Below are 24,637 nucleotides of genomic sequence, written 5' to 3'. Positions count from 1 at the left end.
GACTCCCCACTTCGTGTCCCCTCTCAATGTTCAAACGAAACCTATGCCACTACTCCTAATAGGTTTATTTGAATACATAATTGTGAACGTGTTGTGTTAACAGGCATCGCAGGGCTCGTTTCTCTCATACTCATGATGGCTACTCTGCATAAACAGGGGAGTGCTAGAGATCAAACTTATGTTTATATGCAGCCTCTCTGGACACTGACCTCGCTATTAAATTCTGGAGTCCACCACCAGGAATGACCCAGTCGCTGCCACTGCATCCTCAGAGAACCTAGGCTGCACCCACCCCACTCAACACTGCTCCCAATCCAGACAGACTGTCAGCATCTGCCCAATTTCCAGTGTACCTGGACACTTTGCTTATCTTTTGCTCATCAGTTTTGACATTTCTTTTGCACTGCTTGCCCTCGGGCACTTATGAAGCCGCTCCTCCACCCTACTCCCTGCATCCAATGCTAGAAAAATGTACATTCAAAGGGCACACCTGTACTCTGTGTCTTTGTCTCTTTGGTCCCAACACAGTGTCATATGTCATTCAGATGGGCAAGCTGAAGGTAAATTGAGAAGGCATTGGTTGGTTAATTCACCTTTTAATTTTCTCAGCCTTGCATTTATTTATTTCCTTTTTTTTCTGGTGGTGTTTGGCGAGGCATTGTATTTCCCCTCGGACAATCCCAATGAAGAATAGGTCAGAATTTTTTACTTCGCCTATTCCCAACTGTTATATTTACATATTATTCATTACCAAGACTGCACGTCGTTTAAAAATGTCCCTTTAATGATTGTTTGATGTACATTATACGCAAGCATGTGTCCGAAGTATAGCTTTCACTCTTACACTGACTCGCTAGCTCCTTTAAATTGTTATGTTATGCCCTGTGTGGTTATAAATACGAATACAGTAGATTTACAAGTGGGTGGTTTTAGCACAGAGGTATGAAGGCTGGTTTAATACGTATCATTTAAAGATGACAAATGGCGAGCCCTGACCTAAGGGCAGCAGAACTGCGGCTGAAAAATCAACCCGTTCACAAAAGCAGCCACGTTTACCATGATGCCATCTATTTTTAAGACATTTACTGTACATTATAAACTGACTATTTTCCTAAGAAAACGAGGAGGATCGTCTCCACAATCCCTGAAAGAAAATTATATTATAGTCTATTACAATTATTTTAAATTACATATATATATATTTTTTTTTTCCTTATTTCTGTAAGCCACACTTGTGATATAACCGGATACAAGATCATAGCAGTATATTCATTATTCTGTAAGTTTCTATTCATTTCAACGACACGAAGCTAAGCCATTTCACTCCTCCCATCCAATCAACCTAGCTCGTCCAGTTGCCGACGTTAAAACGCAGCGAAGGTAGGTTATGTAGCACAGAAATAGCGGACCCGCCGAGCTGGAGTCTCCTCTGTCAATTAGTTTGAGCGAATGACAGACATGCGACTGTTGGGGTTTAGGTTTGCTTCTGGAGAGGAACGCAAATCGGAGAAGTGGTAGGCTAAGGATTTGGATGCTAAGCCATAGCCTACTATATGCAATTTCCTAATTGCGGGAGAAATTATAATTAAAGAGCGTTAGCAACTGAAATAGCATAGAGACAAAGGTAATTGCGACGGAGTTCGATTTATAGTATGTTTTACGACTGAGCTTCCGTCCTTTTGGATCTGAATGTTTGATTGCTGGAGTCCGTATTGCAAAATAGGTGCTGGTTTGATTGTTGCTCGCTTTTGCTCGTCGGGTCTGGAAACAGAAGGAGGTAAGCTTATAATTACTCGTTTTCAGCCATGTCAAAGTTTCGGTCGTTCTGTTAAACGCGAGCCAGGGTGACACTTCGTAATTTATCAAATTCACTTTCGCCTACGTAGTCTCCTATGCTGTACAGTTCTCTGAAGGCTGTCTCTACATCACTTTCATGGTTCTTTCAAAGAGTGTATGGCACACACCGCTTCTTGTTTTAGCTATGCTACAAGTGAATAGGTACCTGTTAGGATTGTTTGATGGTGGAACACCAAGGACACAACAGCACGATGCTCTGTGGCATCGGCTCTTCTGTGCTGAGATTTGTTTTCCCACTGAGAGATAGCCTAAGGTACGTGCATGCTTTGGGAATTACCTTACGTCGTAAGCCAACCAATTTAATATAGAGGTTGTGTATAATTAGGTAAAACCGTCATCCAGAAAAAAAAACAAAAACATTTTACGGACACCCTGGAGGCTGTCAAAACCGACGCAGCCAGTATAACTTTGCTTGCCTGACTGAAACCTAACTAAAAAAAAAGTTTAATTTTTGTTTTACATTAATATAATTTTTTGTAAGTATTAGTAATTCACATATAGCCTATTTTGTACATTATAGCATAATGTACATAATGAGCATAACTACTTATCGGGTCCGAATGGGCTGCTTCAGAAGCATAAAGACAACACTTCCTTCAATCTCCCGTGATCGAGAATTGTTATTTGAAGTAATGTGTCAAATTTGAGCATTTAATTTTGTTAAACTCAAAACACCAAAAGCAATTGGCCCAGTCCACTGTAAAGCTTAATACGGAAATACGGCTTCAAAACAAAGAGCATGGTCACGGCCAATTACGGCCTCGTGAATGAAAGTGTTCAGAATGTAGGAGTTCACTCTTCAAGGCTTTGGGCATTCAAAGAAGAGAGGGTGAAGAAAAGAAGGGACTCATCTGTGCGTTGGTGGACTAGTCGTCTGTGCGGCCTCAGTGGTCTCACTCATTGATGCAGCATATAATTCACTGGGATGGCACTCGGTTAACGTCATTTGATTCGAGACAGTGTTTTTTGTCCTTGGAATGCAAATGACAACTTTAAGGAGATGAAAGTAACAGGACAAGATAAAATATAGTCCAGGCTTTACAGACTCTAATTCACAAGCAAGGCAGCGGGATGACCAGGAACATTTGGAGTCTGACAGCGGATAGCTCCAGACACCTTTGAAACACACCTCTGCTTTATTTTAGGGCGTCAAAGCCATGTCTGAGGGCTGGCATTTATTGACCCAGTTTTAGTTACAGGTCTTGTTTATGACTTGACTTTAAATACAAAATGGAAGTAACTAAAGATGCACTGTCGAATTTTGAAATATGAACACTTATCACAATATGATCTCTTATCATTGCCCTGCAGCAGGACACTGATGAACCACATAGTTCACTGTAAAGGGGTACTCAGGTTCTTTGCAGAAACCTTTCTACCTTCAAACCTTCATAAACCTTGTTACCTTGTAGCATCCACAAGCACAGGATCAAGAGAAATGAAACATCACACTGCTGATTATATTATTTCATATAATTTTAGAAGTCTTGACAATAGAATGCACATCTCTCATTTCCAGTTTTATGGTAAATGTCATGAGAGCCATTGATACATTTTGGGTTCATGAGTACAGTATGCTACTTGGCTTATGATTTTCAGGGTTCCCTGTATTAAGGTACTGTCATTGTGGAGAAGGGTGCCAAACTTTGTACATGTGCATTTGTTATCATTCTAAATCACCAAGGACATGGTTATTATAATATACCAAAATTGTGCATGAGTGTAGCATGTAACACAAAAATCATCAACACAATCATGTCAATAATAAAAATACTATTTTATAACCTGGCTCTCTCAAAAAACCTGCCACCTAATCATCCCCTGATTTAATTGGCTAAAATGTGTGGTGAGCATTCTGGCGCAAAATGGCTGCCTTGCATCACCCAGGTGGGGGCTACACATTGGTGGTGGGTGAGGAGTTCCCACTCATCACTGTAAAGCACTTTGAGCATTTGGAAAAGTGCTATATAAATGCAATGATTAATTAATTAATTAATTCATATCTAAACTTTTTACAAAAAGGTGTGGTGGAGAGCAGCGTTTCTTGTCTGTGGTGTATGCTTCTTATGTATCAAGTGTCATTTTTAGCCTAATGAAGGTGGTGTTCTAATAATTATGGCAATGCAGATTGACAGCTGTGCTGGAAAAAAAACTGCTAGTGTGTACAGACGCTGACAGGACGCTTCATGTTCTGTAATCCAGATTCTCTGTATTCACTGCAACTCTGAAATAGAGACAGGTTAAACTTAGATTCAGACCTCTCTCAGACTGAACTGGCACCTGTCTGCTCACTGATAAGACTTCTATCTCTTAGCATCGGCGGCACGCAGGTGAGCTGGATGGAAGTTTAGTTTGTTCCCAGGTGCACAGCTTGACTTTGTGATGAGTTTCTGCTCGTCATTCTGATAGGAGCATTTTGGTGAGCACATTATCTGAATGATCAAAGCCAGTCTGTGTAAAGTAATGTGTTTGAATTAGGGGGTGTAATGATACATCGACCTGGATCGCTGTATCAGCTCAAAGGGCAATGATGCAATCCACTTGATACAATGTAAAATAATTGATCTGTATCGCTATGAATTCTAGCAATATAATTATTTAAATAGCCATAATCGGCGGCTTGCTCTCTAGCGGCATTGTTTTACCTTTTGCAACTCGACCTCATCATCACTTGTGCTTTTCCATCTGTTAAACATGCCATCAATACGTTTTTTGCACTCTCAACCTCATTTTGGTTGTATGTTGTACATGCAAGAGAATCGTGTTAGCTGGATCATTTCCATCAACTGGGTCTTACTGTATCGGATCATTTTGGATCGTGTCATAGCAAAATTTGTGATTTTGTGAAATATTGAACCGTTGCCTCAAGAATCAAAATTGTATCCTGTCGTTGTGAAGCCTGAGCTTTACACCCCTACTCTGAACACAGTTATATCCCTAAAGTAGCAGTTATTACACGCTAATAACTGGGGAGACTGTATTTATATCCTTCCATATTAATCCGTCAGTAAGTATAGTGAATGACAGTTATTCTAGTCAGTGTCCTCTTATTTAAAATATACCATAGAGGGTAAGTTGATTGGGGGTTCAGGTACTCTTGCCTCTTTGGATATTTTTGCAATTAAGCATAACGGAACCCAAGAGGAGCTGTCGTGGTTGGAATCAGAATTTGTTAAAATGCAATTGTAAAGTAATGTCATTCAATACCAGTGATGATATCCAGTTTAACATGTGTTTTTCTTGCACAAGTACAGAAGCGTTCCAGCCTTTTAGTAGACGTATAAACAATAGCACAGAACAGGGATCCCAGTGGATGGTGGCCATGAAGCACTTAGCAGCAGCGTTTCTTTTTGTTCTAGTAACAAACAGATAAAAAAAAAAACTGCTGTTCCAACATATTATGCTATGGGCCTTTATGGACACAAGATTTGTGTTATTGTTATACATCTACTCGAAGGTGCAGCTTAGTGTAGTAATTGTGTTATCAGCTTGTAGCAGTACAGCAGAAGGGAGTTCTGTGTTCCAGCAGACCATTCCCTATGGCTTTAAAGGTAGGCGCTCTGGTCTGAGGCACTGGGCCTAATCCTTTCATCACAGCCCAATTTATGGCAGTTAAAATAACACGTTTAAGCAATGAACCCGATTTAAAAAAGCAACACACAGTTAAGCACCGCACTTGTGGATGTGTTAAAAATGGCTTCAATTTTACCTGAAAGCTGAACAGCTGTAGCTTTTATCAATAGTTTTTCCAGACTGTATTTCCATAACTTAATACATTCAAACAAACAGGATAGCCTTCTCCCCTGTGCCTGGACATTCAAAGCACTGGTATTCTCAGTTACATGTCTGTCGATTATAGCAGCTAAAGAGAGGAGTTCAGTAAGGAAACAAAGCACAGACCCCACATGCAGTGATATAACTGAGGTGCTGTGCAACTGTGACACTGCCACTCTTAGCATAGCGTTTCTTCTAATAGTATTCAGCAGTTTTTCTGTTGTCAAATTAACTCGTGTCTGTATGTGGTTTTCATGCACGTGTGTGTGCGCACCAGTGTCACATATTTTTGAATGACGTGTGCCTGTGTGTGTGTACCTGCATGCATGTGCCCCATGGTGCCCAACCATCGTGTTTCATTGGCGTTTCTGTGGCAGAAAGAAAAGGCACGGGGGTCTTCCCTACCTAGCAACCCCACAGACGTAAAGCCGGCAGTCCAATGAGTCTCTCAGCCAAGTTTGCATTTGGCTCATTTTTTATTTTTGTGTTCTGTGCCGTTTCCGGTTCTTTCGCCACGTTAGCCACTGAAATGAGTGTGAAGGGTAGCACAGGCAATAGACATGCTTATTCATGGGAGATGACATGCCATGGGGTGTGCTGTAGGCAGTCAGGGGCACTGTAAGAGGGGGGTGGGGGGGTGAGTTAGGATGATTCCAAGGGCCCTGACTGACAGGGACCCACAGAAAATAATACAGAACATTTTCTGGGGTGGAGGGGGCCCAATGTGAGCTCTTTTCATGGGGCCCAGAATCCCTGGTGGTGCCCATGTAGGCAGTCAATGGTGTGAAAGAAGTTACAGCCATAATTGCTGAGAAGTTGAAGCCAAGGCCAATGACATTTTCCTGAAATTGGTTATTATCACTGTTTATTTGCCCCCTTGGTGAAATAACATACACAATAAATAACACAATAACATAACTGACATCTGAATAATAGTATGGATATTCATTCAATATCAAATAAAATAAATAACACTAGATGTAAGATACTTAGCTTGAATGCAAAACTTTGAAGAGTAATGAAAGCGCCTTTATACCGTAGCTCCGATGGCAGTTGAAACCTGGAAAAGCAACTGTGTCCAGCAAACTGGAAAGTACTTTGTAATTGATTGTCTATGCAGTTGCTAGCAGGTGGGTCCTCAGTGCTTAAAGTCTGCTTTGGTGTTGATGCACTCCAAACACTCCAAAATGTATACACACTCTGTATGATTGTGTTTAAAATAGAAACAGAAATGCTTTCTTAAAGGCTCTCTTCAGCGTGTTGGTTAAGTTGCTTTTTTAGCATTGCAGTGCTAAACAGTTTATAGGCATGTCTATGCAGAAAATGAACCAATAAATACCAGAAATACAACATCCAATATGTTACACATTGCATGCATAGTGTACAATGTCTGCCAACTGGAAGAGATGCCCTGAGAATAACCTAAATGGCTCTGTGTGTTATATGCCTTCCTGCAGGGGCTAACTTTCATGATTGCCAAAATGCTGAAAGGTAGATTTTAAACTGAGGGAAACTGAAAAATTTGTTCTCATGGATTAAGTGTCCAAATACCGCAGTGACACTTCCATCAGGGGCTCTTGTAAAATACTTCAGCATACTATTGCCATTTCAGCAGAGCAAGGAAGTGATTTATGGAACAGCTAGTGTGGTCCTTTTATAAATGGGGAAATGTTGGCATTTTTCTTGAACTGCAGTTCTTTCAACACATGAGCACATCGTATAAAGCATGAATCTTTTTCTCTGTCCTAGCACTCATGCAGATCCAAAATCACAGTCCGTTTAATTCCGTAGTAGTAAGTACAATGCATCAAACTATTAAAATGGGCACATGACATTCATAATGAGGCTAAAAGATTTTGCTTTCCCAAATAAAGTTTATTTTCTAATCTAAGTACATTTTTCAAACAGTATCGTGTGAATAATAAAAAATCATGCATGTAATTGTGAATTTTCCAAGATAAATCTTTAGCCTAATTATGTAATTGTCTTACAATAAAGTAATTTTTATTATCTTCATGGGGTTGATGAAACATTAAATGACACACACCTGGACAGGGCAATTAACGATAGCTAGCAGTGTCTAATTTGGCACATTGTTACCTCCTGTTGGCAGCGTACAAATAAAGGTGATTTTCGCCTTATTACAAGGCACTGATGATCATCTGCTTTTATTGATCACTTTTTGCTCCAGCACTTTATTCTACTGAATATAGTTTAATAAAAAGAATTTTTACAGCCCATATGTGAGCAAATGTTTCCTTTTTAGCAATATGGGGGTCCCCTTTTCCTGCTCATAGTTTTACTCTTGGTAGTCTGCATTACCTACTCACCTGCAGTCAGTTTGGATCACATGCTTAATCAACTGTACGACAGCTCTTTTTACAGAAAATGGACCGAAAATGAGAGCAATGATATTAAATGGAAAATTATCCAGGGGTTCATATTGTAAAGGTGGATAGAGGAGCTAGCTAGCCACCAAAAGGTTACTTTCATGCAACTGTTTTGCTGCAATATCAATATTTTCTGTATTTTGTGGCCATGGATGAAAATACATTAATGAATAATTTCACAAATATTTAGGGAATTTTTGTTAATCTAATGAGGTGGTTTATAGATGTGCTTACATGTTTTAAATCTGCTAATTTTCTTCCTATTGTGCTCTGGATTTTTTTGGGTTCTTTCCCTAATTTTACCCTGTCCTGTTTTCCTGTGAAGCCTTCTTTGTGAAGCATCTTTTTAAATTATCCCCATTAAAGAGAGCTATACAAATACAATTTAATGGAATAGATTCATAGCAGCTTCCTAATTAATAAGTCAGTGGTTCCCCAACCTTTCCAGGAGATCTACCTTTCACTCCAACCCTAACAAATCGCACCTCATTCAACAGCTAGAGATCTCATTGAGCTGCTAATCGAGAAAACCTACAGGACATATTTGCAAATCTCCAAGAACAGGTTTAGGAACCACTGTAATGAGTATTATAACAGTTCCCTGTGAGAGGAATACAGGGGCAGTCGGTTACTTCACACTAATAGAGACACACGGCCACAGTGAAGCCCTCAGCCCACTTACATTTCTCAATTGTATCAGCGGTTTTACTGCGGAGTGCATAAAGAGAAATATGAGCCTTAACTCAAACCTGTCTGACTTCCATTTGAACCGCAGGTTCGTCGAAGCCTCCGTGCGGGAGCTTGGCGTACGCGTTGTCATGGAAACCAGACCCAACAAGTTAACGTCTGCGCCTGCGGCTGGCTGAATCGAGCCCAGCACGACCGCGGCGCATCGGGAGACCCCAAACCAGACCGATCCCGCACGGACACCGGTGCGTTGAGCGAACAGAGCGGGTGGCAGTCAGTGATGGATTGTAGTTGACGGCTGGAGGCTCTGGGGAATCACACGGGGACAGGGTTGGGCCTCCCTTGTGACTGCAGGCTTTTCCCTGGTGGAGCTCAGGGGGGGGGCGGGGGGGGGAAGAGAGAAAGCGGGCATGGCCAAGCCCTTCTACAGACTGCAGCGCTTCCTGCGGCGGGTGCAGCTGCTCCTCCTCTTCCTGGGCGTGGCGTACATCATGGCGGGGAGCGTCCTCCTGCTGCAGCGCTCCGGCCCGGCCGTTTCCCAGCGGTGGGGGGGGCCCGGCCTTCCGCCGAAGCCCTCCTCGCCCCCCCCGCCCAAAGCCGCGCAGTCTCCCGGCGAAGGCGGGGCGTACGGTTCCTCGCGGTCTCGGGTAGCAGCAAACGGCGGCGACGGGGACGGGGACCCGGATTACCCGTCCCGTGGCAGGTCGGGCCCGCGCTGGCTCATGTCCCGGAACCTGGAGATCCGACTCCTGCGTCGCCGATGGCTGCGCAGCCAGGAGCAGGAGAGCCAGGTGGGGCGGGGTCCCACGCCCAGGAAGGTCAGGCACAAAGGTACTTCACCACTTCCGCCCACGAGTGCAGCGAAGCACGGATATTTCATTCAAGTATATATTAGAGATTTATATATGCATGTATGTAGAAATTATCTTTGTAGATGATGTGTCCTGAAAGTTAAAATGCTCTTCAAAGACCAAGGTTTGAATTATTGGATAAAGCTATAAAACCCCTGAACTAAAATAAAAAGCACAACAAGATATTCTCATTGTCCCCCTGTGTATGAATTTGTTTGATATTAGAGTCAAAAGTTATCATTTTAAAATGCCATGTTTTTTTTAATGGAAAGGCACCTATGTTGGCTGCTTCTTGGATGAAAAAGACAATCGAGCCCTTGGGGGGAATGTTTTCTACGACTTTCGGAAAATGACCAGCACCCTGTGTCAAGACACCTGCTCAGAAAGGTATGATAAGCCCTTGTTCTTCTTTCAGGTGCAAGCAAGCCTGTCTGATATCAAGACGGGCAGACCGTGGCTGGACAGGTTATTTGTAAGAACTCGAGTTGAACAAGCAACTGATCTCGGGCAGGATTCAGGGTGTGTTCTGTTGAGAGCCAGTTGGTAGAGATGGACTGTGATTGACAGGTTGGTGATTACGGCAGAATAGTTCACCAGACCACTCTCTGAGAGCGAGAGGAGCTAGGACTGGTATGCCCCTGCTGTGGCTGTGGTGACTGGCCAAGTAACCAAGAGATGGGCAAATGCTGAAATTCAGAAGACCCTATAGGACCCTGTTGGCAGCATCCTTACTGCTTAGGCAGCAAAGATGCGTTTGACGTTGGCACAGTATAACTGTCTGTAGTTGTATTTTTAAGAGAACCAAATGCTTATCAGTCAATGGTATTTCATACCAGATAACAGCATTCCCACATAGCGCTTTGATGAATGCGTATACATTTTAAAATAAAACTATACATATATAGGAAAATAATCCGTTGATTGCAAAAATGAAAACATAAGTACATAAAATATTGCAAAGTGGTCAACTCTGATAGAATCTGCATAATAATAAATTGGTATATGGCAATAGTGCAAAAAATAAGGTAATGGAAAGATAAGTAGATGGTAGACTAGAGAGATGGAAGTATTTTCATTTAAATAATTTAATTATAAAACCAGACAGGGTGAAGCAAACAATGATAGAAAATGGCACTTTGTTTTTTTTTTCCCCCCCAAGTGAGCCATTGTCATAGCATGATTATGCAATTTGCTCACAAAATACCTACTTCATCACTAGGAATTTTAATTTAAAGAAAGAGTTTAGCCTCTGAATGGGCATATCAGAACAATTCGGTATTCATTGCATTTTGCTATTGTGCATCTGGAAGACCTAGCCTAGGAGAACATAATAAGTGGGAAATTGATCGGTAACAGAGGAGCAGTGTAATTCTGATAATAGTGTGAGAAAAGCATTTGTGTTTCATTAAAAAGACACCATTTAATGCTCGAAGGACACTGCCCCCATATGACAATATTGCATTTTTCATTATGTATTCTCAGTAGGTCCATCTGTTCAATTCATTGCTCACATTTCATGGCACAGCAGGTTTAAGTTCACACTCAAAGGCATAGAGATGTATCAATGCACGTCCCCTAGCAAGTGAAATTAGCAACAAAAAAAAAAGACAAAAACAAACAAAAAGAACCAAATTAATATGTTGTCATGGGGCATGTTGCCACAGCAACCTACAGAGGCAGGAGCCTTTCGATCCTGCCGAATTTAAGAAACAATTTGCGGAACGCTGCTTTAAGGTCCACTGAGCCTGTGGCCACTCGCTTGGAACAGAATCACGCTGTGGCGGTCGCTTGGCTTGAACACGTTCATGTAAACCGGGCTCCATGCAGTAGACAGGAAAAAGAAAAAAAAAAAAAAAACTGCAACAGGTCATTTGTGGACTGCTTCCATGTCTGGTTTTTATGGGATTTAGATAAAGTGGGAGCTTCCTAGTACCTCAAAATGCCAGGGCTTATCCAGATTTCTGTACCATGCAGCTGCTCTACTTGTGCCCGCTCACTCCGAAAACCGGTCCAACAGTGAGATCTCATAATATTTGGGTCAAAGACATATTTTTTCTTGATTTGACTCTGAATTAATATGGTTAAAGTGCACATTCTCAGCTTTTATTTATGGGTATTTTTTGCACTTAAAAATTACAGGAGTTTTTATGCACATGTCTGACAGTTTTTTCTTATTTCTCAGTCTCATAATGACCTCCTTTACTTTCATTGGCACAAGTTTGGTCCTCATGTTGACAAACGCCAATAACAGACTTCAAAGGAAATCAAAACCCTCGAATCAAAACTAGACACTGAAAGCTCTCATACCTGCACTAAGGAAACAATTGAACACACCTGACTAATCAGAAACACCTGTGAAGTCATTTGTCCAGGTCATTGTGATGCCCTGAAATGGGAGGACTATGAATATAGAGTTCTGTAATTTCTAAGTGGTTAAACCAAAATGTATAATCCTTGATGTACGAATGTACACTTTAACCACGTACCTTTGATTTCAAATCTAAAATTTTGGAGTACAGAGCCGATTCAGGGAAAATATGACTTTGTCCCAAATATTATGGATCTCACTCTATGGGGAAGCTGTGACCTGCATCCATTTTGATCCTGGTAGGTTGTGGTGGATGCAGCCTTAAATGTGACATACTGGGGTTGATATCAGGGAAGTGAGGATTCAGTAAAATATGTTTCTGAATTTCTGAATCCAGCAGTTTGCACTGCTAACACCCTTGTTTAATGTCCGGCTCTCTGAATACCAAATTTGTGAATACCAAAGATTCTGATTGATTCAATGATGTTTCCTTTACTTCTGTCTGATCCCCTCCACAAACATCAGAGAGGAAACCGATACATTCCTATGACCACAAGATGAAATTATATTTTCTGTTTCTCAAAGGTGATAATCTAAAAAGCAGATATCCGACAGCAGCCAACAGCATGATATTGCAAGGCTACTGTAGCGATCAAAATGCAGCTGAAATGGACTACTAACCCGTACAGTACTGCTGAGAAAAGGACAGCAAGTGACCTTTTATGAGCTAGTGGGGTGAGCCAAGTCTGGTGATTTGGAACGATATGTGGCAACCAGCCATGGTAACAAGGCTGTTTAGTGTTGCACTGATGCCAGGTGAGATCAGGCAGATGGCCGTGGGCAGAACCTAACCCCCTCTGGCAGGGAATGGGAGAGAGGGAGAGCACTGTGGGGTTGGTACACCTGGGTCTTAGTTGGCTCGGACTGCTACTGCGGAACAAGAGGCTTCACACACAGACACTCTTTCAGCTCGGCCACCTGCGGTGCCTCGTTGCCGAAGGAAACAGATGAGTGTTTGGATTCGATTGCCTGACGTTCCCCCGTTTGGTATTAGAGAAGCTTGCACGCAGAGGAAGAATCAATCAGAGCCTCCCTGTAAAAAGAACTGGAATGTCAGCGTGAAATTTACACTTGTGTAACACTGAGACATTGCTTCTCTCCACTCACCCCTGGGCTCTAAGGGCAGTCTGTGGATTCATACACTACTTTAGGGTGAATGTGCAAGGAATGAGGGGCCTCTAATTTCTACACTCTCTGAAATAAAGGTACACAAGGGTACACATTCTGTACTTAGAAGTACAAACCTGTACCCCATCAATAACTGTACCTCTAAAGGTATTAGTGACAAGCGATTGTACCTTTCTAGGTACTGAATGGTACCTTTTTTTCCCCCTGAGAGTATGTGTAGATTCAGAGAGCAAAGAATTCTCTCTCTCTTTCTCTCATCTCTCTGTCTCTTCCCCTTGATCGCTTTCTCTCTCCATTCAGTGGGTACCGGTTTGCAGGGTTGGAGTATGGAGCCGAGTGTTACTGCGGCAACCGCATCAGCAGTTCCCGTACACGCGAGGAGGACTGCAATCTGGACTGCAAGGGGGAGAAGGGCTCCCCCTGTGGGGGCGTGGGCCGCCTATCCATCTACAAGGTGGAGGAGCTTCTCCCGGGCCAGAGGAGATGTGAGTGCCCAAGGGAGAGGGCGAGCAGCAGGACGCCGTGCGAGTCCCGGCTGCATGCCCAAACTGTATCTTATCACAAATAGTCTGCACAGAATCAAGCGCACACAAGCTCATATCCAATTCAGCCGGCGCAGTCCACATCATATTCTGACACGAGCAAATATTCTGTGCCATGCTGCATTTGGTGTTAATACTGCATTATACACTGCAATATACACAATGTTTCGGAGAGCTTTGATCATTGGGGGCTTATTTGAGCCCCTACTCCAGCGGTGCTACAGGAACCAGCACAAAGCATAAATCAAACCCTGGGGATTTCAGGAGATGGATTCAGAAGAGCATGGCAGCACATATGTTTTCCTTTTTCAGATCAACAAGACAGCAGTCTGTCAGTATACAGAGTACTGGCTGGAAGTACACGCGTAGTGCTGTTTGTGCCAGATTCCCCTGCTGAAGGCAGGCTTATTGCAAACAACTGTCACTTCAAGAAGACTTTTCTACTTAATAAAGATCCGGATATTTTTAGTATTCCTCACATGCAGATCTAAGCTTTCCAACCACAGCTTTCATGGCACCACAGTTCTTGCTGTTTTTGTGCTAAGCTATTATTAAGGTGCTAGGTTAAATAATACATGCCCTGCAACTAATTCTGGATTTCAGAAACCTTTTTCTGGTGCTCTGTTCATAGAATGTATTTAAAAATGACAAATGAAATACAAAAACTATACCTTAAGTTACTGAGAATAGTGCTTCCACTTCCTCCTGAAATGTGTTTGTCCACACAGACACACATGCACGCACTCACATTTTAATTTTTTATTTAGGTCCACATTTATAAAAAACATCAGAACATCCTTTTGCAACTGACTATAGTAACGACGGCAGTTACGACGGGTGCGCGAGTGTAGAGTTAGATGTTTAGATGTTTAGTTTAGATGTTTAGAGCAAAGGCACGCGTGCTTGTAGCTAGGCTCCAGCCGCCATCTTACACACACACACACACACACAGGCTCTCGTGTGTGACTCATAACCAAATTGACGGCATAAACGGTTTCTCTCCTGGTTTCAGATCGGAACGTGCGCTACCGAGGATGCTTTGAAAGGCCAAAGAACACTAACGCTGCCTTCCTGGTCCACTCAATCCAGCCCAATCTGACACTGCAGTCCTGCATCGAGACCTGCACAGTCAAGGTGGTGATCCTCTCTCCTTCACCACCCCACCTGCACAAGAACAGAGATTAGCATTGATTGCTGGTACTGTCCATTCTTAGCCCTCTGGGAAATTAATCTGTCACGGAGATTCTCTAGCTGTGGGTCAGGACCCATGAGTGAATATAGAATGGGTTTCCATGGACCCTATCAGAGATACATATTATTCCCATTGACAATTATTGCTAATCAAGCTAAAACCTTTGCTGGTTAGTGTTTGGACATGTATAGTATCAGGAGACATTTTAATAGTGGATGGTTCACAGAAGAGGAATTTTTGCGAACACATGGTATATCTGACCTAGATCTGGCAGTCAGATTTTCTCACAGATTCCATGGACAATTTTCTGCTTAAACTGAATGATCTTTGACTGAGAATCAATAGATTTCGTAATCAATCTTGAGAAGCGTTTTTGCCCTGCGGGTGCTGCACAGATATTGAACTCCCATCATTTGTTGCACTGCACACATCAGCTGAATCCTAACTCTGGTTTCGCTAGGATTACGCACACAATGAGAATTTGATGCAGTATGTGCATTAGCTTACCCAGAAACTGAGGCAAATAAAAGCCAATTCAACCACAGGTTTTATCCACAATGAGCTTGAATGGAATTATTATATTGAAATCTCTGCAGCATGTAAAGCAACATCTCATTTTGCCTACTGTGCAGAAAATTAGACAGGATGTTGGTTGCAGTGCCATGCTTGTGAAAGTGTCACAACATTGAAGTATAATTAATCCATCAAACTTCCGACACATACGCGGTTTTGACAAAACACAGAAAATACGGTCTTGCAACCGGACGCTTCTACAACAAAATGTTTGTCTGTAAATTTGGCCGGTGACCTTTGGTTTTTTTCCCCACCCAGGAGAAAATGTGAAATAGCTCCTCCACAATAGTTTTAGCTTATACGTTGTGGAGGTTGCACTGCCCCTGGGTATCGTGTTGCATAATCCACTAGGACTAACACAAAATGGTAGCCTTTGGCACTGTGTTCTAATGGCCCAACGAGGTCCATGCCAATTCTTTCGAAGGGGACCTCGATTAAAGGAAGTGGATGTACAGGAGCTTTTGGAATGGCCGCTGGATTTACTTTTTAGGCACTCTGCGCACCACTGGCTGCCACACCTATATTAATTTAAATCAACAAAGTTCAATCGTCAAAAGATCGTTGTAACAGGTTCGGTTTTTCCTCTCCCACAAACCACACAGTTCTCAGTTCAGACACACTCGGGCTTTATTGTGCGTTTGACACTGTACAAGCAAACAAACACACGATAGGAGAAGGGAACACGATATATAGTATAGTATAGTATGTATAGTATAGGGGCGACATAGCTCAGGAGGTAAGACCGATTGTCTTACCTCCTGAGTCGGAGGGTTGCCGGTTCAAACCCCGCCCTGGGCATGTTGAAGTGTCCTTGAGCAAGACACCTAACCCCTAACTGCTCTGGCGAATGAGAGGCATCAATTGTAAAGCGCTTTGGATAAAAGCGCTATATAAATGCAGTCCATTTACCATTTATAGTTTAAGGTGACCAGATTTCAAATCATGGTCCTCAAGGGCCGTGCTGGTTTTCCAGCCTCCCTTTGCCTGGGAGTCAGGTGTGAAGACAGTCTGGCCAATTAGTAGCACTAATTGCTCAGTTAATTCCCCGGGAGAAAAGAAAATAGGGCAACAAAAATGGGGACGTCTGGGCACCCTAATATAGTTCCCGCGTGCGTCTCATTCCAGCCCCCAGTCTCTCAGCTGACAGAAGTGGATGAAGAGTTAGCAATCATGCACATTGTCAACAGCTGTGATTATAGACCCACTAAGCCGCTCCATCTCCGCCTGCAGATGGCGCCCTAACCGCACCACCCCTCCACAATCATGTTTTATTTTAATCTTTAATGTCATAATTGTCCTCAAAAAAAGTAAAGCTGCTTTGTGACAGTGACTCTCACTGCGACTGAAGATGTGAAGCAATGTAAAAGGGACATGCGCACTGCTTCTCCCTACTTGATATAGTTGTTTGATAACTTTTGACATTAAATGAAAAAATTTAAAATGTTTTTTAAATTTAAAATTTTTAAATGTTCTGAATTTACTCAGTTTCTCTTTGTTTAGTGTTGTATTGTGTCTAAAGATTCAGTGTGACAAATATGCAATAGAAGAAATCAGGAAATACTTATTCACAGCACTGTGTATTCAATCAAGTCCTATTTTCACACGGCACCTCACCACACACAACTGGTGCTTCAGGTGCAACCACAAACCTCAAATGCTGTATCATAGTTAAATAAGTTAAAAATCAGCTATAGTCACACAAGAACCAATGAGTTCACTGCTTGCCATTTGTAACCAAATTGTCTATTCAGATTTACAGCCTAAACTTTCAAGTTGATGAGATCACCTGCACTTCTTGTTTGATTTGAATTCAGATTGCAAGTTACAATGTTCTTTGAAAAAAAATCCTCAACTCAGGTGCCTTAATATGGATGGCAGGACCTCTGTTGAAGACATTCAAGGTACAATGGAAGTTTAATTTCCATTTGAAATTTAAACCCACAATTCCAGTTCTCTAAGTACTTCCATAGTTGACCAGGTAATTTCTCACTTCAAGACTATTGTTTAATATGGTGCACACTGAATATTTAACATGACTTGTCTCTTTAATTTGTTTTCTTTGAACGAACAGGAACTCCCACTTGCAGCACTGAAGAGGCCAGACTGTTTCTGTGGCTATGTATCCTCGCACTTCCCCCTACACCAGCCAGCCGAGGAACGATTCTGTGCGAATGTGAACAGCACTGGCCCCATGGCCCCAGCTGACCGGGAGTACTACCAGGTCTACCAGACACCTGTACAAGGTGAGAGGTCAGGGTTCAGGGTAGGAAGAGAAAATGACGTATGACCTACCCAATCTTGAACAGGCTAAATGAACAGTGACATGAGATCTGCTGTCTGCAACAGAAGCAGTTGACATGGTTTCTAGAGAACCATTGTAATGCAGCATAACCTTGCTTACCAACTAGCAAGCTAGCTAGCAGACATACAAATTTAAAGTATACAAATACAGTAGACAAATGTCATAGCTAATCCTAGCCCAGCATGTCATGAACCCATAATTAAAATATAAGGCGGCATCCATTCGTAAATGAAATCAACATTTATTCCACAAATAAACAAATCTAAATGGTTTAGCATGCAACCAGACTTGAGCACCTGAGTCTTTCTTCCCCCCTGTCTTCATGAACTGTAAAATAAATGTAATTGTGGAACAGGGTCGGGGAGGGGGTGGGAACTGCAGTTGCTTTTATTGCTGCCGGGGGAACTCAGATCTTTTGAACCCTGATCATAACTGAGCAAGGTGCTAGGAGTCCCCCAGGGTCAGTTTTGGGACCTCTGCTTTTTCTTATTTTATTCCTTGACAGGAACATTAAGAGCAAAATAGTTCAATATGCAGACACATGATGACGGTATGAAGTGCATTGCATACTACAAATCTGGCAACATGCCGCCCAGTTCAAAAGGCAGTTGCGGGCAGTGCAGTGGCTAGTGTATTTTCATAGTGGACAGATGAACCTGCTGTTTTTTGTGACCTTTATGTATGCTGATCTCAGACTCCAGGTGTACAGAAAGGAAATTTCTGCCAGAGAAGTCAAACTCGCTTGTGGCCTTGACCAGTTTCCCCGGAGCTGGTAACACCTGGGTGCGCCACCTTATTGAGCTGGCAACTGGCTTCTACACTGGCAGCTTCTATTTCGATGGCACCCTCTACAACAAAGGTGACCTAATAGTGTGCAGCATGCATTTCCATTTGTGACTCTTGAGAATTCTCAATAAATGGTTTCTAAAATGCTCAACAGTTCTTTTTGAATACTGTATAATACTGTTTTGATATATCAATTATACATTATGATGAGTTCGATACAATATCACTTAAGTGTAATATACCTGTCACATACGTGTCGATAGAAATATACCTTTAAAATCAGTATGTAATTTCATAATGTAGTGATGTAGACCCATTATGGATTAAGTTACTCTAACCTGGTCTGAAAAAGACATCCTTACATCACCATGATGTGACTTTGATTTGCCTTTTTCAAAAGGTTTCAAGGGAGAGAAGGATTACTGGAAGAGTGGGCGGACCATCTGTGTAAAGACCCACGAGAGTGGGCGGCGCGAGATCGAGATGTTCGACTCCGCCGTCCTCCTCATTCGGAACCCGTACCGCTGCCTCGTGGCGGAGTTCAACCGCAAGTGCGCCGGCCACCTCGGCCACGCCTCAGAACAGCACTGGAAGAGCAACGGTAACGGAGAGCACGCATTTACATCCATCAATTTTGCAGATAGCGACTTGGTAAATGGACTGCATTTATATAGCGCTTTTATCCAAAGCGCTTTACAATCGATGCCTCTCATTCGCCACAGCAGTTAGGGGTTAGGTGTCTTGCTCAAGGACACTTCGACACGCCCAGGGCGGGGTTTGAACCGGCAACCCTCCGACTGTCAGACAATCGGTCTTACCTCCTGAGCTATGTCACCCTCACGCCCTATGTCGCCAGCTTGCCTATAGCGACTTCCATGGACATTATGGCAAACGACACCCAAGTGCAAATAGCAAGAATAACAACTACAAGCACCAGAATATAGTATAGACAACACGTGAAAGATTCAGAGATCAAAATGGATAAAATAATAAATCAGACTATGGATTGAAAAGTTGTACTGAATGCCACCGTGTGGGCGGATGATAAAAATGTGCATGAGAAAAACAGGTTGTGAAAGTGGTTTACAGTTCAAGAAATTAAATGTTGCCGTTTGAGGTATGTGGTGAGAGGTATATATGTCAAGTGGGGGGGATGTCTGTCTGTATTCACTATAAAGTATACAGTGAGCTCCATGATGTTTGGGACAGATATTTTTTCTTCATATCTGTTTATGCCACAATTTTAGATTTGCAATCAATCAATTCACTAGTAAAAGGACCCATTGTCCGTTTTTATTCTTTCACTTACATGGTTTCACTATGTATAAATTACAGCACTTTCTATACATAGCCCCCCATTTCAGGATACCACAATGTCAGAATATATTAATGTTATGTAAATGAAAAAGTAGTCATGTTCATTACTTATATCCTTTGCATGCAAAGACTGCTTGAAGTCTGTGACCCATAGACATCAGACATGTGCTGAACATCTGGTGATGCACTGCCAGGCCTGTAATGCAGCCATCATCAGCTCCTGCTTGTTTCGGGGGCAAGTTGCTTTGAGTTCTCTTCATCCTATGAACACACATTCAGTTGAATAAAGATCAGGCAAATGACTTGGCCAGTCAAGAATTTTCCTGTTTTTGGCTTTGAAGAACTCCTTTGTTGCTTTAGTAGTATGTTTGGGATCATTGCCTTGCAGTAGGATGACACACCATCCAATGAGTTTATAGGCATCTGGTTGAACTTGAGCAGATGTTTCTGTACACTTCAGAATTCATTTTGCTGCTACGATCAGTAGTTACATCATCACTGAAGACAAGTGAGCCAGTACTTGTGGTAGCCATACATGCCCAAACCTTAACACTCCCACAATCATATTTCACAGATGGTCAGTGGGAGCGGGGGAGAGTGTTGCTTTGGATCTTGGGTAGTTCTATTTGGCCTCCACACTTTGCTCTTGCCATCACTCTCATACAAGTGAATCTTGTGTACAAAAGGCTTTTTTCCAGAACTCTGCAGGCTGTTTTAGGTACTTCGTACCAACCTGTAACATGGCCATCCTGTTTTGTGGCTAACTAGTGCTTTACATCTTGTAGTTCTGTTCATGAAGTCTTCTGCAGACAGTAGTCACTCCCAGATCCATGCCTGTCTCCTGAAGGGTGTTTCTGATCTGTTGGGCAGGTTTTTGGGGTTTTTTTTCTTTAATTTGGGGAGAATTATTTTATTATCAACTGTAGATGTCCACTGAGCTAATTAGTGTTCTGTTTCTTCTTAATGAACAAACATTTGATTTTGGTAAGCCTAAGGTTTGGCCTATGTCCCTGACTGTTTTTTCTTATTTCTCAGCCTCATAATGGCTTCCTTGACTTTCATTGGCACAACTCTGGTCCTCATGTTGACAAACGCCAATAACAGTCTTCAAAGGTAATCAAAACCCTAGAATCAACACTAGATACTGAAAGCTCTCTTATACCTGCGCTAAGGTAGCAATAAAACTCACCTGACTAATCAGAAACCATTTGTCCCAAATGTAAGTGCCCAGTATGTTATTTCAAACAGTGCGGTAAGTTTCATGTGGTGAAACCAAAATGCACAAAAATAACCTTTAATAAAAGCAGAGAGTATGCACTTGTACATTCACTTGAATGTGAATTGTTTGACTACAAATCTAAAACTGTGGCGTACAGAGCCAAATCAAGAATGAAAAATATTTCTTTGTCCCAGACTATGGAGCTCACTGTATATGGAAGGATGTTTATCACTGTCTATTATGAACCATAAGTAGAAGGAGAAGGTTTTTGTTTCTCAGTAAGCCTGTGAGGAGACTGTCCATTATACAGTACGTGCAGAGGGAGAGGTCTGTCTCTATCCATTAAAGAATGTATATGACAGGATAAACTTCCTTTGTCGGTTAGTCCATACATCTCTCTCTGTTCTTAATATGCTTTTATGGCTTGTTTCCCCCCACACAGAGTGGCCAGAGTTTGTCAGCAGCTACGCGTCTTGGTGGGCATCCCACGTACTGGACTGGCTGAAGTTTGGTCGGCGGGTGCTGGTGGTGCACTACGAGGACCTACAAGGGGCCCTCTTCCTCCAGCTGCGCCACATTGCCTCTTTCCTAAATGTCAGCATTACGGAGGAGAGGCTGCTGTGCGCTCAGAGTAACCAGGACGGCCATTTCAAGCGCTCTGGGACTCGGCAGCAAGGTTTTGACCCCTTCACCCTGGAAATGAAGCGTCTGATCGACGGCTACATCCGCACCGTGGACCGTGCTCTCAGGGACCGGAATTACACAGGCCTGCCCCAGGAGTACCTCCCTAGATGATGAGGGGCACCCTCTGCCCCCCCCCCCCAACTTCAAACTCCCGGAGAGGGGGGGGGAGAAGGGGTAGGCGTGTGGAGCAAGTACCTGACTATAAAAAGAGCACAGACAAGAACTGCCGTTCGTAAGCCCAACAGTGTCTGGTTGTACTGCTACGGTTTTTTTTTTTTGGTTAAAATTTTGTCAAGCCTTCTTGTCTCTTCATAAATGTGCCATTGAGTGGTGTCAAGCTATATGGAACTTTTCTGAGATGATTGAAGAGCAGATGAGACTTTTCTCCTTTATTAAAGCGTGAAGGCAATGACAGGCCTTCTGTCACATCGGGATACACTCAGATTTCATACTTTCTGTTCTGTGCTGTTCGTGCAAGTGGAAACTGGCTGGCAGGATGCTTTCCAATACTTTACCACAGATGTCTTCATCACACTGTGCCCTCTGTCAAACAGATTTATTTTCTCACTTACAATATTGCAGCTATCTGGATCACTCTGCTAAAAATAGCAGAGTGTGCCATACTGAACTAATAAAGTGCAAGGAAAAGCATTCTAGTGCTGTAGAGTTATTATTGTGGAAAGCCTGAACTGTAGTTACCCTATGTGAAGTCCATGTGGAATTTAACGCAGCTTTGAATTTAATTGAGTATGACATTCTATCATTGTGCACTATTTAGGTCCATCTGTCCTTCCACTCATGCATGTGGGAGTTCCCTGATTGATCCTGCCTCCCGGATAGAGGTTTGCTGATAAAGGTATATGTTGCAGTGGAGCCCAGGCAGACTATGCACAAATACCTAAATCTACACATACACCTGAGTGTGTGTGTGTGTGTAGTCTTATCATTACACTGGAACTGATGAGAATTGGACCAAAACTCTGGATGAGATCCTTCGTTGTAATAATAGTCCGGTCTTCAATTTTCTGTCTTTACTTTTCACGTCAGAACTCTATTGTAACAGTGGCTGAATTCGCTGCAAAGAAAATTATCACAGAAATCTTTTATCTTTGCTGCGTATTTCTGAAATTACGTTTGAGGAGTTGTTCTTACATCCTTCCCTTGTAAAACATGAATTTGGAAAGGTCGCAGTTATTCTAATCTGGCCGTCTTAAAATTAACTGATTCCTTTACTTCTCTGACAAGGAATTTCATTTCAGAAACAGCAGTGAAAGTGCCTGAATGATTCTCATGTGTGAATATGTAGAAATTTAAAAGCAAGGCCATTAAGCTGTACCAGCCTGTTGTAGGCAGATCAGTTTGAATAGTGCACTCCACGTTCCACATGTGGGTAGGTGAAAGTGTGTGTGTGTCAGTGTCATTAACACGTCACTTATTCTGAACTAAACACTTTATTTTGGGGTTAATGGAGTGGAAATCATACATTTAAATGTTATAGCAGTTAAATTATTGCCACAGTCAACCATTTCAAACCAGGTCTAAATATATGTCCCCTTGTTTCTTAATGGTTGTTTTTTTGCGTTATGACCATAGTGTCATAGTGTAAGGGGCAGGTGCCCAAGGTTCAGGACTGCACTGTAGGCCACTGTAACAAAAACATAGTTTGCAGCTCACTTTTGTTGGAAGGTGATAAAGGTTGTCGCTTCTCACATTCACTGCCTCGGTCATTGCTTCTCCCTTGAATATTGAACAATTTTGTCTGTCAGCTGCAGGTCTTAGAAATCATTTTGCTTGACAAATGTCAATGAATATACGGAAAGTGGCGCTCCTATTAACAAACACGAAACTGTCCAGACCCATGGCGCAACATGGCGAACTATATTTTTTGGTTGATTTTATGCGCTCATATATGGCAGTTGGTTGAAAATAGACACGTCATGTTACAATAATGATAATGGAAATGACTGTGCTGTGAAGGTTAGGTAGCAAACAACAAGGCTGAATCCTTTTGATGTAATTAACATAGGAACTATACGCTCAGATCGCCTAGTTTCACTCACTGTGGCCAAGCGACATAGCTCAGGAGGTAAGACCGATTGTCTGGCAGTCGGCGGGTTGCCGGTTCAAACCCCGCCCTGGGCGTGTCGAAGTGTCCTTGAGCAAGACACCTAATCCCTAACTGCTCTGGTGAATGAGAGGCATCAATTGTAAACCGCTTTGGATAAAAGCGCTATATAAATGCAGTCCATTTACCAAGCGGAATCGATAACGTTTCAGAAAATATATAATGTTAAAAGATTTAATTCAGTCTTCTACTGGGAATTTAGGATTTAAGTTCATTGCAGTTGTCATTTAAAAAAAAAAAAAAAAAAAAAAAAAGCGTAATTTGTATTTGCTGAATTTAAGGACTACTCTCTGTGCTCACGTTTTATGATATTTCCCCCTTTTCCCCCTAATTTGAAATGCCCAATCGTATTGATCAACTCTCATTTCCTCAGCTTCCACTATCGATCCAGGAGAGTGCAGACAGACATTTTGTCTCCTCCAAAGTACAAGATGTCAGGTGTCACTTCGTAGTTCTGAAGAGTCATAAGACGCTTCATTTGCAGCTTAACAGGTGCACTGGTGGGCAGTCACTGGTGTGCAATGAGGCCATCATCCGGGCTGACTGAAACCCAGCTGATTATCCATTGAGCTGAGGGGCTGAACCAGCTCTATGTGAAGTGTGAAGTTCCTGTACGTGTATAGGCATATACATAGTGCATGTCTATAGTCCACGTGTCTACGAGCATAGTACTTAACCTCACTAATGAATGTGCTCCTCTCAGGAAATCCTAATAAATGTGACAAAGTTGCCACATCTACAGGTATATTCATAAGTGTGTGCCCCTGTATGACATTTTTCCTTGGGAAGAAGCTGTCACACGAGAGCTTAGAGAAGCAGCATCACACCGAAATGGAAATGAC

General features: G+C 42.3%; 1 protein-coding gene across 2 annotated transcripts; it reads left to right on the top strand.

Annotated features, from left to right (window-relative positions):
- Window positions 1-1,323: 1,323 nt before the first annotated feature.
- LOC135262774 (sialate:O-sulfotransferase 1-like) lies at window positions 1,324-23,882 on the top strand. Of its 2 annotated transcripts, XR_010332318.1 has the most exons (10): window positions 1,324-1,777; window positions 8,797-9,539; window positions 9,832-9,946; window positions 13,356-13,540; window positions 14,610-14,731; window positions 17,434-17,605; window positions 18,359-18,523; window positions 18,851-19,051; window positions 20,803-20,880; window positions 21,429-21,539. XR_010332318.1 is itself a non-coding variant. In XM_064349982.1 (9 exons), the coding sequence occupies exons 2-9, from the start codon at window positions 9,119-9,121 to the stop codon at window positions 21,779-21,781; spliced, it is 1,734 nt and encodes a 577-aa protein (XP_064206052.1). In that variant the 5' UTR covers window positions 1,325-1,777; window positions 8,797-9,118; the 3' UTR covers window positions 21,782-23,882. The 2 variants fall into 2 exon arrangements, 1 of the variants encoding a protein (XP_064206052.1); XM_064349982.1 differs by lacking the exon at window positions 20,803-20,880 and having other exon boundaries at window positions 1,325-1,777; window positions 21,429-23,882.
- The last annotated feature ends 755 nt before the right edge of the window (window positions 23,883-24,637 follow it).

Source organism: Anguilla rostrata, chromosome 9 (assembly GCF_018555375.3).
Source record: "Anguilla rostrata isolate EN2019 chromosome 9, ASM1855537v3, whole genome shotgun sequence".
NCBI classification, from domain to species: domain Eukaryota; kingdom Metazoa; phylum Chordata; class Actinopteri; order Anguilliformes; family Anguillidae; genus Anguilla; species Anguilla rostrata.
This window is presented reverse-complemented; position numbering and strand designations above follow the sequence as displayed.